General features: G+C 38.1%; 1 protein-coding gene across 4 annotated transcripts; it reads left to right on the forward strand.

Annotated features, from left to right (window-relative positions):
- Positions 1–13,381: 13,381 nt before the first annotated feature.
- LOC114284535 (binding protein) lies at positions 13,382–22,402 on the forward strand. Of its 4 annotated transcripts, XM_082903323.1 has the most exons (10): positions 13,398–13,528; positions 13,959–14,157; positions 14,242–14,370; positions 14,993–15,108; positions 15,416–15,497; positions 16,232–16,291; positions 16,374–16,481; positions 17,913–17,958; positions 21,697–21,783; positions 21,877–22,402. In XM_082903323.1, exons 2-10 carry the CDS (start codon positions 14,053–14,055, stop codon positions 22,083–22,085), a joined length of 942 nt encoding a protein of 313 aa, XP_082759449.1. In that variant the 5' UTR covers positions 13,398–13,528; positions 13,959–14,052; the 3' UTR covers positions 22,086–22,402. The 4 variants fall into 4 exon arrangements, with proteins under 4 accessions (XP_082759451.1, XP_082759449.1, XP_082759452.1 ...); XM_082903325.1 differs by lacking the exon at positions 21,697–21,783 and having other exon boundaries at positions 13,382–13,528; XM_082903326.1 differs by lacking the exon at positions 21,697–21,783 and having other exon boundaries at positions 13,401–13,528; positions 14,046–14,157.
- Positions 22,403–22,617: the final 215 nt, after the last annotated feature.

The raw sequence follows: 22,617 nt of genomic DNA on the forward strand, positions 1-22,617 counted from the left end.
GCTTGAAATCTGTATGGCAGCCCCATAGATTGAGATAGCATTTGTATGCACCTCAATTTTGGATACTGATCCAACCTAGTCTGTCACCCTGTTGGAGAATAGGGAAAACTGCGACCATAGTCAGGGAGAAAAGTAGTACCTGCAGTTCAACCAAGAAGAAGCGAAAGATCCCCAGCAGCATGAGGTAAGTCATTGCCAATTGCCCCTGTAAGGTACCTTTACCTCTTAGCTATTACATTGCATTTTAGCCACTACATTACAGTGCATTGCATGAATCCTCAATTTTCGAACCGGCTTCGCGTAGCGTATAAGTCCAATTATCAAACCGGCTTCGCGTAGCGTGTAAGCCCAATTTTCAAACCGGCTTCGCGTAGCGTGTAAGTCCAATTCTCAAACCGGCTTCGCGTAGCGTATAAGTCCAATTTTCAAACCGGCTTCGCGTAGCGTATAAGTCCAATTATCAAAATCCTCCTGCATATCATTTTGCATCTTGCCCCCTGCCTGAGGGCATGCCTGCGGGCACATCTGTGTTATTTTGTATGTTTGTCTAAGTTTTCGGCCTTGTCAAAAATGGGTCGTCTCTAGGCTTTGACATTCACTCCCGTCACTTATGACTTTCGAGTTCTGTCAAAGAGGGGCAACTGTAGACACCCCATTTTTGACCGACCTTGAGACTCAGACGTCACCAGTTGAGCGCTTGGTGATATTGCATATTGTGCTCGTTCAGAAGTTTCAGAGTCTCGGCTGCGAGCCTTGCCTCCGGACTTCCGGACTCTTTTGTGCTTTGCCTCAGTTTCCGAACCAGGCTCTGTTTTTTTGTTTTCTCTTCACGAAGGGAGGGAGAGGTCACGTAGATCATCTCTCAGTGGCCGTAGGCTACATTTCGTGGTCGTAGGCCATTTTGCCCGTTTGGAGTCCGGTTTCCGGTTTTTCGGAGCCGTTGGCCGTGTGCCTCGGTTCGGGACCGCTTAACCATCCCCGTTTGCTCCGGTTTTTGGCATACTTCTTATTTGCTCCCTTTTGAGGGACACTGTGGTCCGAGAGACCGACTTCGTGGTCGAACACCACTCCCGGTGCCTAACAGTCAGTTTTCGGGGCCCCGAACTGCGTGTTTCGGTCCCCAAACCTTCGTTTTGCATCGATTTTGGTTCATTTTTGGTAGGGACCTCTGTTTCATTGGTAAGAAGGCCGTAGAAGGGTGGGAGGCCAGTAATTGTTCTGTCAGCCAACTTTATCCCTTCATCGCCCTCCGTCGCCCGATTTTCTTCACTTCAAAGCCAATGTTGAACACCCTTGGGCCATTTTCTTGAACCCTAAACCCCATATTTGTGATGTACACATCTGGGAGGCCACCAATATTTGGTGGTCGGCCAGTAATTGTTGTTGAACCTTTTGAACCCCTTTGAAAAGTGGGTAGTTCTCTCTCCTGGTTCACTATTTCCAGTGTTTAACCACAGGGTTGTGTTGTACACACATCAGAGGCTCTCTATTTGTGGTGGCCGGCCATTAATCACACTTGAACCTTTTGACCCTTGGCCGGTCGGCCATAGGAGGTAGCCGGCCGGCCACCTGCAACCTAGATAAGCAGCCGGCCATGCTCCTTGCATCAGCTACAGTGCAGATATGCATCTGTTTCCCCCCAGATTGTATATCCGGGGGGGTGCATTTTTGGAGGGAAACATGATTGTTTTCCCTCCATTTTCCCCCTCTTTTTGCCTATATAACAGGAGCTCCAGCTCTGTTATTAGGGTTACAAAATTTTGCCTTAAGCTCTTGCCTTGTATCTCTCTCTCTCTATATCTCCAAGCTCCAAACCTTCAAGTCCTATACTCATTTCTTCACCAACCTACAGCCCCACCTTTCCATCCTCTATTCCAGCAGCTGGAGGTTGTTCTTCAGAGCCTAGGAGTGCTGCATCTTGGTCCAAAAGGGTGCCAAAGACTAGTCTTCAAGGGTGAGTCCCTATTATCCTTTTTTGTGCTTTATTTTGTTCAATACATAAGCCATACTTGCTTGCTGTTTTGGGCTCCAACCCTAACTGAAACTAGGCTTATTTTGAGCTATTTTTCATGTTTGTTTAAGGGCCTCTTACTGTTTGAGGCCTCCTTATTGCACTTGCTTCATTACCCCCCTTATATGTCTATTCCTTGTGTAGTGTTTTTGGCCTATGTATAAACTGTTTTGAGCTCTGTCATGAACTGAAAAGTGGCTTATTTTGAGCCCTTCTTCAACATTGTTGAAGGGCTCATTGCTTTTTGAGGCTTTCATTTATTACTTGCCTTTATACCTCTCTTTTGGCCATATTTTTGCATGATTTATTAGCCTCTTATGATTCTGTTTTTAAGCTTTGGTCCGAACCACAAATGGCCTTATTTTGACCCCATATTCATGTTTCATTAAGGGTCTTTCACTGTTTGAGGCATCCTTTATATACTCTGTGTTATATCTCTATTTTTGGCCTTATTTTGCATAGCATTTTGAGCATTATTGTACACTGTTTTGGGTCTGGCCACCAACTGTAAAATATCATATTTTGGACCCCTCTTCAACATTTTTGAAGGGTCCTCATCTGTTTGGGGCCAGAAGCTGTGGCTTGCTTCTTTATCTCACATTTGGGGCCATTTTTGCATGCTAGTTTTGCCCTATTTTTGTTTGCTGTTTGGCCTTTCTTAAAACTGTAAACATGCTTGTTTTGGGGCTGCCTTGAATCTGTCTTCACATGTCATGATCAAATAATGCATGCTTGATGTAGCTACAAGTCATTTCATGTGCTTAATCTTGCATTTCGGGACCATTTCTTGCATCGGGTGCCATATTCCTATGATTCGGGGCTGTTTTGGGTCATTTTTTAGCGCTGAAATTTGCATGTTTGCATACCATGTTTCATGCCTTGCCATGTCTTGTTAGAGTGGCATTTTGGTGCCTTAGGGTCGGTCCTCGATTTGCGTGCATGCGTGCACGCATCTCGAGTGTCTCATTTTCATCTAATGGCCTCTTATGTGAGTGTGGCTGAGGTCTACTCATGTTGGTGTAAGTCCATTATGCATTGTGTATACCATTTCATTTCATAGCATTGTGTATGCTAGGTTGTATGTTAGAGCATTGCGTATGCCTTGTTACATCGTGCATTGTGTATGCCATTTCATAGCATTGTGTATGCTAGGTTGTATCTTAGTTGCATTTCATGCATATCATGCATATTGCATCATGCTTGGGGTAGGAGTTAGCCCAGGCACGGGAAACGAGGTACGTTTCGTACTCCGAGTGACGAAATGTGTCTCAATTCCCTGTCACCGACACTCCGGATTATCCATGATGGAGTCTAGGTTTCATTGTGTTTTCATGTGCATTCATTCCATAGTGAGTTGTGCAATTCGACTCCTCGGCCATCATGCATCGAGATGCGTGATTGGTGGCACGAGGATCGAGACATGCATACATTTGTGAAAATACATTGCTATGCCCCTTTCCTGCTCTCTGTTGCAGCAAATCAAGAATTAGCAACCTTCCGGAGCTTGGCGCGCTTTTCAAGAATAATTGTAAAACAGAGGCTAATTGGGGCATCCCAGTGGATTTCCGCGCAAGGCAGCCCAAACATACATCATTCATCAGAGTCGAGGCAGTCCCTGGCTTGCATGCCAGTTTGTAGCTTTCTTAGATTAATTTGTAAATTAATTAGGATTTTTGTATTTATTCGAGACTGTATTATTTATTCATTTGGGACTGTATATTATTTATTCGGACCCTCTGCGCGAGGGCATAACTGTAATAAGTGTGCGTGTGTGTGATGCATGCCTTCCAACCCCACGTCTTTCTCCCTTTTATTTACCTGCTTATGATGGTTAGATTAGGGCATATTTCAATTAGCATACAGTATGATAGCATGTTTGCATTCATTCATCTGTTTTGCATGCTCCGGGCTCGGCGCATCATACTAAATGCATTGTATTTTCAATTCCAAATTGAATACATGTTAGCTGTAGCATTTCATATGCCATGTTTAGAATAGCCGAGCCTGCTATAGTTGCATTTTTGCATGTGTTGCATTAGGCATTTTTTGTATAGTTAGGATCATGCATGGATTTCTAATTAGCTTCTGTTTTGGCTTGGAGTACTCGGTGAGTTTTATGCTTTAGCATCCTTGCATGCGTGTGAGTGACTGCCATGATAGCATGCTTACCATGAGGCTAATTGCTTATGTGATATATCTGCCTGAATGCCTGTGGGTGAAGGTTGGGTTACTTGGATTGGAACAAATCATCAACTGTGAGTTTTAAGCCCACTAGATAGTGGCAAAACATCTTTTCTTAAGCCCACCTGAGGGTGGCAAAATCTGCATTTTAAGCCTACTTGCGAGTAGCAAACCATCTTTCAAAAACAAACACGAAATGTTTTGTTCCAATTCAGGCGACCCGGTCTATACTTGTATGCTGTGCGCATCACATAGTAAATCTAGGCTAATAACCGGAATAAGAACACATAATGTTTTCAAAAATAGCTATCATGGTTAGTAGAGGCCGATCTTTAATCAGGTGAGCAGGGGTGCTCACGAAGTGACCTTCCCCAATCGTACCCAAGTTCCCGAGCCGAAGCAACTTTGGTGATGACGGACACGTGGCCTTAGGCAAACGAGTTAGGGTTTCCTAAATTTTCCAAAATAAAATATTTAGGTGGCGACTCTGTATCTGGCAAAGCAGTCCATGTTTGGCACTTCTTTCAAAAATCTGTTTTCTCAAAACGATTTGCCGAATTTGGACTCTTTGGTTCAGACTTGGAACCGTGACAATTTTGAGAGTCCTGAGCTGTAGTGACCCCAAATGAATAGAACGGGAGCTCAACCCTCCCGGGGCGTTCGGGGACGTCTACACAAGCTACTTAAGATCTTTAAACTGTCTCCTCAACGGTTCCCAAGCTATGGGAGAGGGGAACTTCTTCTAGAAGGCATGGGTGAATTCCTTCCAAGTGTGCTCAATGCATTCTTAGCATACTTCCACCATTGTTCGACCTTCCCCTTCAACTGATAGGCCACCAAAGCCATCCAAAGCTCACCCTCCTGAATGTCTAGGATTTAAAAGACTTGATGATTTGCTTTAGCCATTCATCGGTCTTCATCAGATCGGGTCCGCTACTATACTCAATGAGATTGGAATGGAAAAACTCATTCTGTAAGAAGGTAGCTCGAGTCTCTCCCTCAACAGTCCTAGTCACTTGCTTAGCTCTAAGTATGTCCATGGACTCTCTAAGAGCCCCGACTATCTCTCGGGCTAATGCCCCCATTGTTTCATGGGCCCATTGTGCAACCACATTGTTTTGTCCTACTCTTTCTTCTTGTGGAGGCCTCTCCTCCTGGGCTAAAATACCTTGACCACCTCGACGAGGTCTACCACGAGTCCTACCACTACGTCTAGACATCCTATATGAAAGTAGATATAAAATTAAATTCGCAATTCACAAGACCACATGTCACCTCACACATCACATACGCATAAGCACACCAAGTAAGCATATAGTCATATAGAGAACATACGGATCACTCTCATAAGATATCAACTAGTCTCACTGTGCTCAATGACCTCTAAGTGGAAAAAGCATTGATCAAATGCCTTTCCAAAAAGATTTCGATGAATGCAATAAGCTCGATCTGTATCCTAGAAGCTTAACCCCATACCAACATAGTCACATAAACACATAAAGTATACAAGACAAACTAACGTCCTTTCCTAGCATGTTAAACCTATTGTGGCAAATGCCATGTCCTACGAGCTCAGAGTGTTCAAACTTTATTGGCTTTAATACCAAGTTGTGACGCCCATGAATTTATGATCCATTTTATAATTGAAAACATTTAATATATTTTAATCCATTTCTAGAAATGCTATTAAAGAATATAAATATTTTACCCAAAATAATCTCTTTCTTATTGAACTATTCCAATAGGTAGATACATCATAATTCCAATAACATCTAATCATAAATAATAATAGTTCAAAGAGCAAGAGAATGCAAAGGTAAGGTGACCTAATGGCGTACAAATTTCAAGGATAGTCCTTAATTACACAAAAAGATGGACCTTCAGTTCCACTCCACAAAGTAGCCCGAAGCTTCAGCAAGTAACATCTAATGAGCCCACGTGCTCCATTCAAAACACTTCCACCGCCAAGTCACTTGGGCCGAATCACTCCATTAAGTCCTAAAAATTTTGTTAGATTGGGGTAAGCTAATGCCCAGTATGAATACTATTAACAGAGTATATAAATGATTGAAATACATATGATCATGTTATGCAAATGCCGGGATAAAATCTAGGTTTTTTCTCTTTTGAAAACAATGATGTTCAATGCACAATTTTTGTTCAAAAACTCATATTCAACAATGGGTGGGAAATACGCAATGATGCCCCAAGCAAGAGTTACAAACCAATACACACACACACATATATATTTACATATAAATATCTCTATATTTGCCAACTCCAGAAATGGCAGGGCGATGGACACCCAAAAACTTTTTTCCTTTTTCTATATATGCCTACTCTAAAAATGGCAGGTCTAGTGGACAGCCAAAATATTTTCCCACATTCGTCTGGTGATAAGCTCAAGGCAGGACAAATGGGCACCTCGACTCCCCGCGCAAGTACCAATACAATACTCATCATAATTTCAACACCTAACTCAATTACTTGGACTCACACGCTATTTATCCCTTTCTCAATCTTTCAAAGCATTCAAGATATTTTGGATAATTGTGGAACCAAAATCATGCAAAATGTAACATGGTACATGAGTTCGTAAATGCATCACTTCACCTATTGTTCATTCAATGCTTCCATAAAGAATTTGCATGACCAAAAGAGTTCCAATTCCCGCATTCCCAACAATATCCACATTTCTTTCCATGACAATCAATTTCAAAACAACTTGAAAAGCAATATTTATACATATTTCAACTAAGTATCAACTCAATTTGATGACCCAAGGTCCAATTGAATAAAATTTCATCTTTAGGAAATATTCAAAATTAGGGTTTGAATAAAATTGGGCCTTTTCCCTTATCTATATTTCCAAAGTAAAATGTCCTCATCAGCACTCATTATCCTCAAGAGTTGATCCAAATCTATCAAAGTTTGGGTAAAACCCCTTTTTTATGCATCAAAATCCATTTAGTACAACATAAACATGTCATACATATATATAACAAAGAAAATACCGCATATCCACCTCAACTCATAGACGTACTAAGTTAAGAATATCCCTACCTCAAAATAAAAGCTAGAAGTTGAAAACCCAACTAGAAACCTCGATGAAAATACAATCCAATCGGTGAGAACTTTGGTCTTCACTTGTTCTTCATTCCTAATGCAAGTTTTTGAAGAGATCCTTGGTAAATAGAAGAAATCAAGTGTTTGGGACTAGGATTTTTGAAAATAGGAAAAAGAGGAAGAAATGAAATGAAAAAATGAGAAAAAGTGGAGTGAATATTGATTTTTAATTGGCTGATTCCAAACAGATTGCTCGAGTAATATGAGAGCAAGAACCGCTCTAGCGGTGATTCGATCGCTCGAGCGATAAAGCCTTCTTCCCAAAATTTCAAACTTACAGACGAGATACTAGATGACCCTCTTTCACTGTTCGAACGGTACTTTCACCGCTTGAGCGGTCCCTCATTTCTTAAAACATCACAGTATTGATGTGGTACCTAGCTCGGCTTCATGAATGAAGGATGAGTTTATTCTTAAGGCATGTGAGAAGTGTTATTTTGATGATATCTTGGTTCCAAATGACATGCTACATAGGGGGTCTATTGTAGACGCGTCCGCGGGGGCCTCACGCTACAGTTCGGACTCGACTTGTGTCACGGTTCTTAATCTGAACCAAAGAGTCCAAATCTGGCAAATCGTTTTGAGAAACAGATTTTTGAAAAAGTAGTGCCAAACATGGACTGCTTTGCCAGATACAGAGTCGCCACCTAAATATTTTTTATGGGAGAATTTAGGAAACCCTGACTCGGTGCCGAAGGCCACATGTCCGTCATCACCGGAGTTGTCTCGGCTCGGGAGCTTGGGTACGATCGGAGAAGGTCAGCTATGAGCACCCCCTTTTGCCCGATCCGAAGACCGGCCTCTACTAACCGTGATATCCGTTTTTGAAAATGTTATGTGTTCTTAAACTGATTATTAGCTTAGAATTACTATGTTATGCACGCAGCAAACAAGTATAGACTAGATTGTCTAATTTGGAAGTAAGCATTGCATATCCGTTTGTTTTGGAAAATGTTTTGGATTTGCTACTCGCACGTAGGCTAAAACACGGATTTCAATGAGTTCTTCCAACTCAAACAATCCAACCTTCACCCACAGGCATCCAAGCAGTTTATAACACATAAGCATCTAGCCACATGTTAAGCATGCTGTCATGGCAACATTCACACTCATGCGATATGCTAAAGCGGAAATACTTACATCGTACTCCGTGCCAAAACAAAGAACTCGTTAGCAAACATACATGATCCAAGTCCATGTTAAGTGCCTAATGCATCGCATACCAAGTGTTGCTAGAATAGGCTCGGCTATCCTAAACATGGCATGCGAGAATGCACAACTATCACATATTCAGTTTAGAATTTGAAGTACAAATGCAGTTAGCGTGATGTACCGAGCCTAATGCATGCAATACAAATGCATGGATGCACACATGCATAGCATAAGGTATGCTAATTTAAACGTGCCCTAATCTACCATCGTAAGCAGGTAAATAAAAGGGAAGAAAGAAGTGAGGTTGGAAGACATACACACCACCCACACACACTTATTGCAGATTTGCCCTCGCTCGGAGGGACCAAATAAATATTACAAATTAATTAACTACGCAAGCTAATTAATAATTACAAATTAATTAATTTAATTAACAAATTAAATTAAGCTAAGAAAACAGATAAACCGCCTCGGGAAACGTGCCGCCATGCATAGGCTGCCTCTGTTTTCCTTCCTTCACTCCTCTGGAGGCTGTCAAAACCTCCGGACTGCATCCCTAGACACTGAGGAGTGCCACCGGCTGAGTGGAATCACCACCGGCACTGGTGTGTAGCCATCGGCACAAAATGAAGCTGTCGGCAGAGAAATTGTTGCCGGCCGGCACCTTACACTGCCGGTCGGCAGAATGTTCCTGCAGAATCTGCAAATGACAGCAACAGAGGGCAAGGCAAAGCATGGCAGCACAATTCAAGGCATATATGCACCAACCATGTCCCTTATCATGATAATGACTCAAAGGGGCATGTGCCTCGATTCTCGGACCACCAATCACGCATTTCCATGCATGATAGCCCAAAGAACCAAGTATGCAACTTTGATTTCAAATGCAATGCAAACCAATCAAACCAAACAAGGCCCGATTCCTATCATTAAGTCAAGGAACAAGGCATGCATGCAAGATGCAATGCAACCTAAGAATACAAACTAAGGATGCAACATGGCATAGTGACAAGCTTATGCAAGCATACAAGCAAACATAGGGGCATGCAAATGGATGCAAAGATGGACTTATGCATGAATTAGGCAACTCCAAATAGGCCTAAAACAGTAGCCATTAATGCCCAAAAATGGAGACCAAAACACATGCACACATGTACCTAATTGAAGGCCAACACTTAAGCACAAAGCAAGCAACATTCAAGCACACTTGAAAGAGGCATTCATGGACTAAAAGCATGCAACATAAGCTCTGAAAATCATGCTAATACATGGTGCCAAACCAAGCAACAAATTAAGCCAAGCATGCACCAAATGGCCTAAGTGTTCAAAGCAAATCAATGGGGCATTGAACTACACTTAACAAGACCAAACATGGCATGAAAGGAAGGACCAAAATCAGAGGTTTAGCATGTTAAAACAAAGCTAAAGGACTACTTAGATGGCATCTAAGTGACTCAAAAACAAAGGCATGCATAAACACCGAAACATGGAGCATTGCTACACAAGCTTAAGAGGCATTAAAGATGCATGCAAGGCAATCAAACAAGCATGGAAATGGGACTAAAATAACATATAAAGTGACCCCAAATCACCAAATCGATGCAAAGATGTCATGCTACACATGCACATACTCAAGGCCAACAAGCCCAAATACAAAGGAGCTATATCAAGCATGCCAAAATCAACCCAAACACTTATGGACAGACCTAAAACATGGCAAAATATGCACATAATCTTCACAAGACTAAGCCTAAAACATGCTCCAACAAAGGCTAACAACCTAAGGCATATTAAGGCATTACATGGCAACTATGCTAAGCATGCATGGAGTACCAAAACCAACTTGAAATCATGTTATATTATGGATATATAAGCATGAAAAACAGCCCAAACATGCTCAACACACACTCAAGCATAATGCTCTCTCAAGAGGCCAAAATATGCCCTTTTCAAGGACAACAAGGAGAGGGGGTGGCCCTCTCCTTCTTGGGACTTCAAGGCATCATCTTCACCACTGAAATCCCTCAAGATTTCAGTGGTGAAGAGACCCCAACACCAAAATCCCGGAGCTAGCACAAAATGGCCCAAAATGAGGCCTTTCAAGGCCTAAGGGGGGTCAACCACCCTCAAACAACAAAACACTCTTAATAAACAATAAAGAGGGCTTAAAAACAGAACTTTTTTATGTTATACAATAAGCACAAAAACAGCTCTAAGATAGGTAGAAAATCAATGCAAAATTGGGGAAAAAAGGTGTAAGTTTCTTACCCTTGATGATCCCTTCACAAATGGTGCTCCAATGGCCTCCTTTAGCTTGGATCCAACACCAAAACTTCAAAACCAGTCCCTTAGAACCTCAAGAGCCAAAGGAAGGTGAAACACTAGGTGTTTGTGTGCAATAGTATGAACTAAACACTATTTTGCACACACAAGAGGGAAAAAAAAAAGAGATAGGATGTGTATCTAATCCTAACCCTAAAACCAGAGCTTGGTCTGTATTTTTCTCTCCCTCCAATGTCCAAAATCTCCAAACCTTGCAACAAGAGAGAGAGCTCCTCTATATAGAAGCTTCTTGTCTTGTAAAGCTTACAAGACAAGCTTCATAAGAGGGAGATCCCTCCATACACGTGTATGGAGGGATGCAAAAGTAAGACAGCTGTCTAAAAATATCTGCAAAAGCAGATGAACAGCAATCGGCCAGCCAAAAATGCCATCTTGGCCAAAAAGAGTGCCGACCGGCACAAAATAGTGCTGACCGGCAACAAAAAGTGCCGGCCGGCAATAAAAATTGCCGGTGGCAGCAAACACCAGCCGGTGGCCTCTAGCCACTGCCGGTGGTGGGTGGGGATGGTCTACAAGCCCCACCCTGCCTCTCAAGGGCAAGATGCAAGTGTTTGGTGCAAAACCAGACACTAAACGGTCGAGTTCGGGGATCCTGAGGCAAGGCGCGCGAGCCGAGACCTCCGGGAACTCCAAACGAACACAAACATGGAAGATCACCGTGTGTTCAAACGGTGACGTCCAAGTCTTGAGGACGGTCAAAAATGGGGTGTCTACGTCTATTCACACTTCAACATGGCTTCTTTTGAGTATTTATCCTTTCTTTATAATATCCTAACCAAATATAGGATTAATAGTTTAATGGATTACAATCCCCTCATATCTAATCCATCCAAACAAACATGCCTAATGTATCAAACTCATGTCCTTAAGAATTGAACCTTTTACCTTATACTACAAAGGGTGTTACACAACCATTAAGTCAATGCCCTAGTTTAAAGCATAACTAAACACAACGGAATTTCTTTACAAATAAAATTTATTAAGACAAATTTCATAACAAGATAGAAAATGACGTCCCTATAAATTAATTGAACTTACATTGAGAAAAGGAAGTTAAGTAATTTAATATCAATTTTATAACAGATAAAACATATATATATATATATATATATATATGCCTCAATGTTAAATTTTTAAATAAATTATACTAATCACCCCTAAGATTTAGTAAAAATATAGTCTATTCTATAAGTTTAACATAATTTTACCAATCTCACTTTTTATAAGATTAAAGTGATCAAATCAATGTAGATTATAGGTAAATACATGGATCAATAAGAATAAAATATATACATTTCAGTATAAAGGGATTAAAAAGTAATTAAGTTTATATGAATTAAAAATCTTGAAAGAGTATAATTAATTTAGATTACATATGACTAAGGGTTGGTCGGTAAATGAAGTGCTACCAAATATGATTTCTTGAGTTTAAAGTTTGCCTGGTTGCGTGGTTCTACTTCTCATCTCCCTATTCTCCTATGGCCATTGTTAAATAGATTAATGTTTTAGGCCTCAAGAGCTTCAGGTGCGAATGCCGCAAATCTGTGTTCACCAATCAACTGATTGGACAATCGGCCAGATGATCACTTGGACGACCGGGTGAAACACTTATCTACCGCAGTTGTCACCTCGTCGACCGTGACTGTCAGCCTTTTTGCCAGACGACTGCCCGGATGACCGGCCGAACGATCGGTAAAGTGAAATTCAAGCCATTCAAGACAAGTTCAAATTCGAGGTACGTAACATTGCTCTTAAATAACGAAATATAAAAAATTTATTTATGACTTTCACAAATTGATTCAATTAGAATAAAAATAAAGAAATAAATTGGGTTTGGAGGATAGTTAAAGAAGCCATTTTTTTTTTAAAAAAAAATTTCTGTTGTCTTTAATAATTTTATTTCAAAATTGTGTTATTTTTTTAAAAAAAGGTTTTCACCTCGACAGATCTAAAATGTAGAAAATGAAAAAAAGCTAAATTCATTATATATATATAAATTACTTAAAAAGTCAATTGCTTTTGGTTTTAGTAGACTTTTATTTATTTATTTATTTTACTTTTCTAGTGTTACCTGAAAGTTTAAAATTTACTCAAATAAAAAAAAATAAAAAACTAAAAATAAAAAAGGAAAAAAATATTTAAAAATTAGGATTGACTTTATAACAAAATAAATTCTAAATTTTTTATTTTATCAATTTAACTTTTAAATTTTTAATCTAAATTATTTGACTATTTTCGTTAAGTAAAATTGATAAATAAAAATATTTTAGTAATTAAACTCAACAAAAAAATAATATTTTAAACATTTTATAATACTTATATTGAATTTAATAGTTAAAAAAAAAAAATCGTCGCTTTACTTGACCAAAATAAACAAATAATTTAGATTGAAAATAAATTAAATATTATAATATAAATTGATAAATTTTAATTTTAATTTTATTTTATGAAATAATCAAGTTTGAAGTTTTTTTTTTCAAAAAAAAATTATCCCTATAAAAAATTAAAAAAAAAAAAAAAATTACTAAATATTTCATGAATATATTAAAAAGAGTAATGTTAGGAATCAAGTTATTTATTTTACTAATATTACTAAATGTGAAAGCTGGAAAAGATAACCCCAAACGACTACAATAATGGGGGCCATTTGCAGCGTGTGGTGCATCGTTCTCTCAGACTAAAATTTCCTTCCCCTTTGGCCGGAGACGCACCAAGGCAAGCTCAGCTGTCTCTCTCTCTCTGTCTCAGCCAGTTTTTGGCAGTTTATAGGACCTAGGGTTCCAAATTTTGACACTTAGAAATGCTATTGTTTGTGCTTACTGCTAGTATATATATGTAGCCAAAATTTGTCATATACTGAATATCTGAGGACTCATTTGCTTTTTGTTTTGAGCTTTTGGAACTTGGTCTCATAGTCTTTTACAAATTCCAGATTACATTTTACTCTTAATTTATATATTTGGAAGTTGATTAGAAATACTGAATGCATTTTACTTGTGCACTGATGATGATGATGATGACTTGTTCAATGATCCCTCTGAATGAAATTCCTGGTTATATACACCACTGTTAGCTACAATGTGTTATTTTGTTACCATCATAGGCTATACTACTAGCTCGTCTGAGATATTATTCATGTGAGTAGGTTGATCCAATTGCTAAACTAGACCAGGATTAATACAAGCAGCTACTTGAGTGCAGTGATGGTCTGATTTTTGTCTCTCCAACACAGCGCGCACATGCACCCAAAAAAAAAAGTAAAACAAAAAACAATGTTGTGGTCATTCTTTGTAAAGGGTACTCTGAAACAGAACAGTCATCATCTTCCACGATTCAATCAATGGGTCAGTCATTCTGCTTTCTCATTTTGTTCCTATTGATTTTTTCTTTTCTTTTTTTAAAACTTGTGTTGTTATGTTCTTTGGCAGAGAGCGCTGCATAATAGAAATAAGAAGGCAATGGAGTTAATAGCCAAAGGTTGGAGTGCCTTGAAGGAAGTTGATAGAGTCATTGATTATGCAGAACTTAAGGACAAACGTCTTATCCCTCTCCTTCGGGTAAAATTAATTTGAAACCAAAAATTCATTTTTCTGAATAGTCTTATTATTTTTCCATATTTTTAATTTAGGTCCTGTTAACAACCGGCCACTAGGTGTCCATTAAGGACCAAATAATGACCCCAAAAAAATAGAATTCCAATACACATTTTCACATATTCTCATATATTTCCGTACACTTTTCACATATTTGAATACATTTTTTACACATATATTAACATAAACCACCACCCAAAGGGCGGTCTTTAGCGTTCCGTTCCCTTTTAATTTGTATGGATGTATCTTTGTTTGTATGCCAGTATCCTAAGACTGATGAAATCATTTTTCTCAAGTTTGGCACATAGGAGATGTCAATTTCTGAACTATAAAACCGTCTTAATCTTGAGATGCCTGGAGCGGGTTTTCAAAATGTGTTTTCTTATCCTTTTCCATCTTTGTTTTGGGCTTATGTTATTTTGGTTTACTGTCATCAATTGTTGTTCATTTATTTGACTCTCCTTTCACTAATTTGATAAATTCTACTTCTCTGTTCAGCTTTCTAGTTCATTCTGTTGCAGATTTTGTTCCATGGAGAAAATTTGTGATGACATTCTCTCAATTTCTTGTGCTGGTTTCATTGCAGACAGCAAAGGAGAACTTTGAGTTGGCTTTGGAGGCTGACAATTCGAACACCCATGCTAGATATTGGTTGTCCAAATTGCATCTCAAATACCATGTCCCGGGGGCATGCAAAGCCATGTAAGGAACTTCTCACTTTTATATATGATGGCTTTTGTTCTTCAGTTCGAAATAGTGATCTGCATTCTAACTTGCTATGGTAAAGGCTTCTAGACAAGCAAAAGAGAAAAAGTTTTAAAACTCGCCTCTATCTCTTCATGGATCACATATCTATTCCCATTGCCCAGGGTATTTGAATATCTAACGTTTTGATTTATTCTGTTCTATCATTTGCAAAACGTCTTTATATATCTTTGTTACCCGTATTTGTTCATCCACATGCAGTTAAATACATAATTAACACCCTTTGCCTTTTTCATCATAATAGAGGTGCTGCTTTGTTAGTGGAAGCTGCAGATATGGGTGATCCGGATGCACAATATGAACTGGGTTGCCAGCTGAGAGTTGAGGTTAGGCTTGCTGTGCATGACGTTTCAACTAATAGATATATCAAGCATTATATATTTAGAAACATGATCAATTCTTTGGCTTAGTTAAACCTCTTGGACTTTCAACAAAAGATATTCAATAGCATGCTTTTGCTTTGAGCAGCATTTATTGGTTTTTGATACTTCCATTACAGTATTATACTACTGTTGACATCAATTTATGGACCTTTTATCTTTTCTCTTGGCATTTATCTGAGATCAATGATTGTCTGTCCTCATGGGTGCTGCATTATTTTGCATTAATCTTCTTTGGGTTCTATATTGAGACATCAGGAGGCACAGAACATGAAATAGATGGCTAATCTAATAAGAGGCACTAGTGATGAGAAAAATATACCTCGTTGGTTATGCAAGAGAAACATACCAGAGGCAGTTGATTATGAACCCATATAGCTTGTTGAGTCCTGACCCAGTGAAATCCAATTAATAGTATCATAATTTGCTGGTTGTAGTTGCAATTCCTTTGATTTTCACGTTACCACTGTTGATTTTTTATTTTTTTATGGATACAATTATGAGGCTATGTGGTTCACAAGCGTACTGATGGTTGTGATCATTCATTTGTTTGTGTACCTTTCTCAAAGTGGAAATATCTGCATTCTCTAAGTTATTATTATTATTATTATTATGATGATGATGATGATGATGATGATGATGATGATGTTCTGATCTTCCTTAGCTTGGTATTTGAATAGAATGATTACGTTCAATCAGATCAGCAAGCATTTTATTATTTGGAGAAGGCTGTTGATCAAGTATGTTTCCCAAAATCACACTTATACTAAGAATGCTTTCCAGATATGTCTCAGAATCTCATTGGAGATTTCTATGTTCTAGTTGCATCCAGGTGCTCTTTACCTTCTAGGTGCTGTATATTTGACAGGTGACTGTGTGAAGAAAGATGTTGCATCAGCATTATGGTGTTTCCATAGAGCATCAGAGAAGGTTTAAAAAACTAATCTCTCTGTTCATTGAAATGTTATTGATAACTTAATTGTGGATTTGTATTGTTGAATAACATATGTTAGTCAGTAATCAACAGTATTTTTTGCATTTTGAAATTGATTGCCAAATTGGCCTTTCAATTTTTTGCATTTAAACTTTTAAAAATCCTTAGTAGGCAATGTTTTGCTATAGATAATTGAGTCTCATGAGCTACCTAAAAGAGCTTTTTATCCAAATTGTAACTTGAATTTGGCTATCCAAAAGAAAAGTCTTGTGCCAGTCCATTGGTGAATTTTAATGAATCTAAGAATGCTATGTGAATCCAAAGGCTCTTGTTTATATACTCAATTTGGTGTTTGTAGTTTCTCCCCTTTATAATATTTGTAGCTATGGATTTAGATATTGTTATAAACCATTTATTGAATCTGCTCTCTGTCTATGTTGGGAATTCTAGCTTAAACAGGAATATATTTGCTCAGCTGGAAACGTCATAAGATTCAAGAGCATAATATTAGGCAGGCACTTGAATCTGACTCAATTCCTTTTATGCATGACTCTAAAGCACTTGGATCAACTTTTACATCGAGATTTTAGTGACCAGTAATAAAACAATATGTGGGATCCGCTACTTATCCTAGCCATGCCTGTGTATGAGCCACTTGTGATGTTTTATATCTTTTGAGTGAAATGTCATATCTGCCCTCTAGGCCAGACAGTGAAGTAGTACACCACTTATAACTGCTTACACTGTCTGATTTCAAGAAAGAAAAAAGAAAAAAGAAAAAAAAAAACAATTGCGAAAATGCATGAGTTCTGAATTATGACATAGAGGACAGTTCTTTCAGTGTTGGAAATATAATATAAATAATAAAGTTGTCCCTCTCTCTAACAGCTTAAGCTTTTAGATAAGTTGGTGGTCAACACTTAAATATTCAGTGATTTTAGTTTGTTCACCTTCAAAAAAGTCCACCTTTCTCTACTTAAAAAATGTGAAAACTACTGAAAGGATCTAACACGCTTCTGTAAAGAAAATTAAGATTTAGTTACCGTATAGTTATCAATTACCATCCTAATAGAAAGAGAGAAAAAACAAAAACAAAAACAAAAAAACCAAAAAACAAGCAAACAAACAAACAAACAAACAAACAAACTTTGAAAAAAGTGAAGTTGTAAATTGTCATGTTTATTGTTGTTAAAGCTCTCTTTAATTTTTTGCAAGCATGATGTGTTCAATTTATGAAGTATCATGCCCAATAAGATCAACTGTACAACAGACAAATACTCATAATCTTGATGTAGGGAGTTCGCTGTGTCTAAACCACTTTCAAAAGTTGAAATCGAGTATTCTTGTCCATTTCTGCAGGATCTGACTTATGGATAAAGTTCTTTTGTTTTTGAAGAGGTCTTATTTTATTCTCTTCACATTTGCAGGGACATGCTGGTGCAGCTATAGCATATGGATCCCTTATTCTAAGAGGTTAGCTCTTCCCAACTTAATATTCGTTTTATATGATTAATATGAAAATGAGATTCACTGCTCACAATATGATTCCATGAGGGAGATTATTTATGAAATTGTGTAATGGATAACCAAACAAGCCTAGAGGGGAGTGAATAGGCTTTGACAGTGAATTTTCCAACCAATGTATTCCACAATGATTTTTGTGTGCCAGTGTTGAGCAAGATAAAGTCATAACAAAAACTTCATCCATGATGACACAAGGAATGTATGGAAACCCTCTCAAGGTGAAAAACTGTGGGCACTTATGCCAGTAAAGCAATCCAATATATCAAGAGAATGATACAAGATTCAAGTTGGGTGACTTACAACTCATCACCTAGGAAGCACTCTCAACTTGAGCCCTCAACACCATGAACACCCGTTCGATCCCCACTACACAAGTGGCTAAGTGCCTCCTCTTGACTCTGAATTTTATCTTCCACTGAACCTCACGAGATTCAGATTCAGCTCTGTAGTGATGGCTCTAATGAAAAATCAGCCATATGCAATGAGTGCAGTTTAGAAACAAACTCGCTGCTGTTACGAGTTTAGATCTTAACCCCGAGGGGTTGGCCTGGTGGTCAAGGCCTGGGGCATGGGGGTGTGCTCCCTTCTCAGGTTCGAAACCTCTTAGGTGCAAATACTTTCTTGGGGTCAGTCCATACGGGGCTTTTTCCCGGCTTTGATTGGGCCCCCCGCTAGTGGATAGTGGGTTTGATCTCCCGAATTGGTCGGTCTAGTGGACCGGATACTGAGTTATACAAAAAAAAAGCTTGGCTCACTTACAAATAAATCACCCTTACGAACTAGGTGTATGAAGCAGGCCTGTAAACAGATTGAATCTGTCAAAATCTGAATCCGATCCTATTAAGGCACAACCCGAATCCGATCCAAATCCATATATGTCGTATTTGATTATAGATGACCCAAATCCGAATCCAAGAATTTCAGAAATCCAATTTGATGCATTTAGATTTTCATTTTTTTGAGTTATGGTTTTAAACAGTTTGATAATTTGATTTTTTGTTTTTTTACTGTATTTCCTTTATGCAAATTGAGGGTTCTAGACATTATCTTTGCAACCAAAATGGATTAGAATTTTAGAAAAATCCATTACCAATATTGTGGGTGTTTCGGAAGTGACTATTTTAGAGGCTTTTTGGCTATTTTAGTAGGCTATTTTAGTTTTTGTGTTTGGGAAGATATGATAGATTTTTATTTGAGTTGTTGTATTGAAAAATGTGTTTGAAATGATGTTTAGGTTGAAATGATAAATTTGTCCTTAACCTCACTTTTTCCAAAATTGGTCTACAGGGGCAAAATTGCCATTTCAGCCTGTGGGACTAGGCTGGCACTACACTGTGCCTACACTGTCAACGTGACAGTGCTGGCTGCCCACTGCTGGCGGCTTTGTTTTTTATTTTATTTTATTTTAAATATAAATTTTTAGTTTAGGGTACTATTTGAGGCTATTTGGCCTTTTTAATGTTAAGCTATTTTAGCCTCAAACTTGGGTTCCCAAACACCCCCATTATAACAATATGAATTAAACTAAAAAAATCATAGATATTTCATAGACCCAACCCGATGTATTCATTGGGAAAAATAAGTAGGGTAAAAATCTTGAACCAAACATATGCACCTCAAAAAATATATTTATATATATACAAAGAATTCCAATTTGAACAAAAAGAAGAGATAGTTAAAAACTTGGATAGCTAATATTCTAATGATAATCCTAAAAAAAGTATATCCACATCTTTTAAAATAAATACATGCAAAAATTTATATATTTTTTGTTTTACTTTTTTCTATTTCACTTTCCGTTATCATTTTTCTTTGGGTAAACTACAAATACATCCCCTGACATTTGTTGTAAATACAAATTACCCTTGTAATTTTGAAAATTACATATCGCTTCTTAAAGTTTCTAATTTCATAGCAAATGGCCTTTTTTATTAATAAATTATCTAGTAAATTAATAGTTTTTAATGATGTTAGGTATATATTTTGATTCATAATTTAGGTAATTTTATTATTATATAGGAAAGCAGTTAGGAATTTCTCCTTTTTAGTTAATTATGTTAAATAAAAAATTCAAACAATGAGGTATTTGTAATTTTCCAAACCATAAGGGGCGATTTGTATTTTAAGCAAATCTCAATGCGTGTATTTGTAATTGACCCTTCTTCCTAATCGAACATGCCCTTAGGAAGAGTTTGGATCATGAATTTGTATATAAATTTATGGAGGCAAAAAATGAGAATGGCAAAGTAACAAAATTGTAGCTTTTGTTTTATTGGAAGTTACTATTATTTTCTTATAAAAATTGATAATCGGATCGGATCGGATCGGATTCTAGCATATCTGATCCTTTTAATAATCGGTTTAAACGGGTTTGGATTTTTTGGATTGTTAGATTGGATTTTTTTTTCTTTAGCAGGTTCAGACTTTTGGGTCGGGTTGAGATCCAATCCGATTACAAGCCTAGCATGAAGCAAGGGTTCGTAAAACACTGATGCACAATACAAAGCCAAAGGTACCTCACAAAGTGCGGGTCAACAACATAAGAGTGAAACCTCACTGCACTTTCTTTCTCAATACAAAGAAAAACTCGCACACTTGACACAAATAAAAATACTCAATTCATATACACAACCAAGATACCACACAAGAATATAAAGAGGGAAACTCAGGTAGTTAGTGGAGTGTAGCAGAGAACAAGAGGTGGAGTTGTACAGGGCAGCTTTGTGTTTTCTCTCTTCTTCACACAAAATGAACTCTCTCGCTCTTTTAGTCTTCAACCTTTAGCTATATTACATATAACTAGAGATCACTTGCAAAGATCCTTACACACTGAGGACACTGAAGAAGTCAAACCATGCATTGCAATCAAACTTGTATTCATTGCTTAGGTGAAATATGCAATAACAGGTATAGAGAAGATCAAAATAACATGGATTTAAGCTTGAACAGGTCGATCTTCCCTTTTTGAAGGTTGTATCCACGCAAAAGGAACCTTTCCAAGCTCAGCTAATCAACACTTTCTCAGGCAGGTGGGTACATGAGTCAACAAAGACCACATGTAACTGAAATCGGTGCCCGGAATCCTTCAATACAGCAAGTGTTTCTTCACCACTCAAACTTTGCTCGAGCCATGCTTTGGGTGGTGCGGTGTATTTGTTCCTTCATTCGAACAGATATCAAATTATCCACCCTTCTTCGGGTGGTGACATGGAGTTCCACGGCTTGAAGTCCATTTGAGTGGTGCAAGGATTCAGTCACTGCTCACACGAACTTCAACCATTACTTTGGTTGCTCTCATTCTGGAGAGCCACCTCTTGAAATCCCTTCGGGCGGTGCTTCAAGTGGCACAGAAATGAACCCTGTAAAGTTCATCACTCAAGTGCTTCAATTAGTGCAGCCCTGTCACTGGAAACAGTTCCTTTGCTACTGTTGTTAGTGCCCTGTAAAATTTTAGTCCATGTTAACATTAACTTAGGAGATAAGTAGACATTAAAATGCTCAAGCTTTTGTGAATGGAAACAAGCAAACACAACTTCCAGTTTTTAATAAGGGAAAGAAGAAGAAGAAAAGAGAAAAGATGGTGAATGTTTTCAGTCTAATCAGTTTGCATAAGCTAAAACAAAACAAAAAGACATCCCAAAATTTCACGTTAGTTTGGAATGCCAGAGATTTTATGCATTTTTTTAGGTAAATATCTCAATTATGAGATCGCATCAGATGATCCAATTTTTGCCTTCCCTTTTCATTTCATCCTTGGAGATCTTTTGGATGAACGTGAGCATAAACTGAACCATTTTGAATCAGTACTTTTTCTTTAATTTGTGTTGTGCTACTTTTTTCTTACAGTCGTGTGCTGGCATGTCTCAGGTGTTGAGGTCCCAGAATCTCTGACAAAATTCAATTCAAAGAGAAGTTCCTCCGCCCGAAAATCAGGGAAGGATGCAGCAAGTACTGTTGAGAATCCAGTGGAGATGGCAAGAGAACAATTTGAAATTGCTGCAAGAGCTGGATGCGATCTTGGATTTAAATGGTTGCAAAGACTCAAAGAGGAAGAGAAGCGTTTGCTGGCTGGATAATGAATAAATTGAAATTTCTCAGAAATGGAAAGTTGCTTGCATCACATATCCTTTTTTATTTGCTTGCATCACATGTCCAAGACACCATTAGGGAATTTTGATACCTTGTGCCAAGCAAAGTAAGTTCGTTTTTTTTTGGTCCCATGAAAGGTCTTGCAGAGAACTGGGTGACTGTTTTGTAGTTGAGTTCAGTCTTCACTGCTTGTTTGGTCCAAAGGAAAACGACAATTATGTTCAGTGATTGTTTTGTCCAAGAAAATGACAATTATGTTCTCATTTCTCACCCGTCTTAATGAGAAACTATCTTTACTGTACAATTATGCTTCAAATCTATAGTGATTGATGGGTTATTTACCCAAATTGGCAACCATCATAAGTGAGTGGAAAATGTACAATTATATTTGTTTGGTAGTCAGGATGTGCAAGAAATGGGAGTTTCTCCTTCATGTACAAGGTTTATGATGCATGGACTGTGTAAAAAGAAATTGAGTATATTTAGCAACATCCGCAAGAAATGTTTTACCAAAGCCAA

Source organism: Camellia sinensis, chromosome 13 (assembly GCF_055761805.1).
Source record: "Camellia sinensis isolate YWXY chromosome 13, ASM5576180v1, whole genome shotgun sequence".
Classification (NCBI taxonomy): Eukaryota; Viridiplantae; Streptophyta; class Magnoliopsida; order Ericales; family Theaceae; genus Camellia; species Camellia sinensis.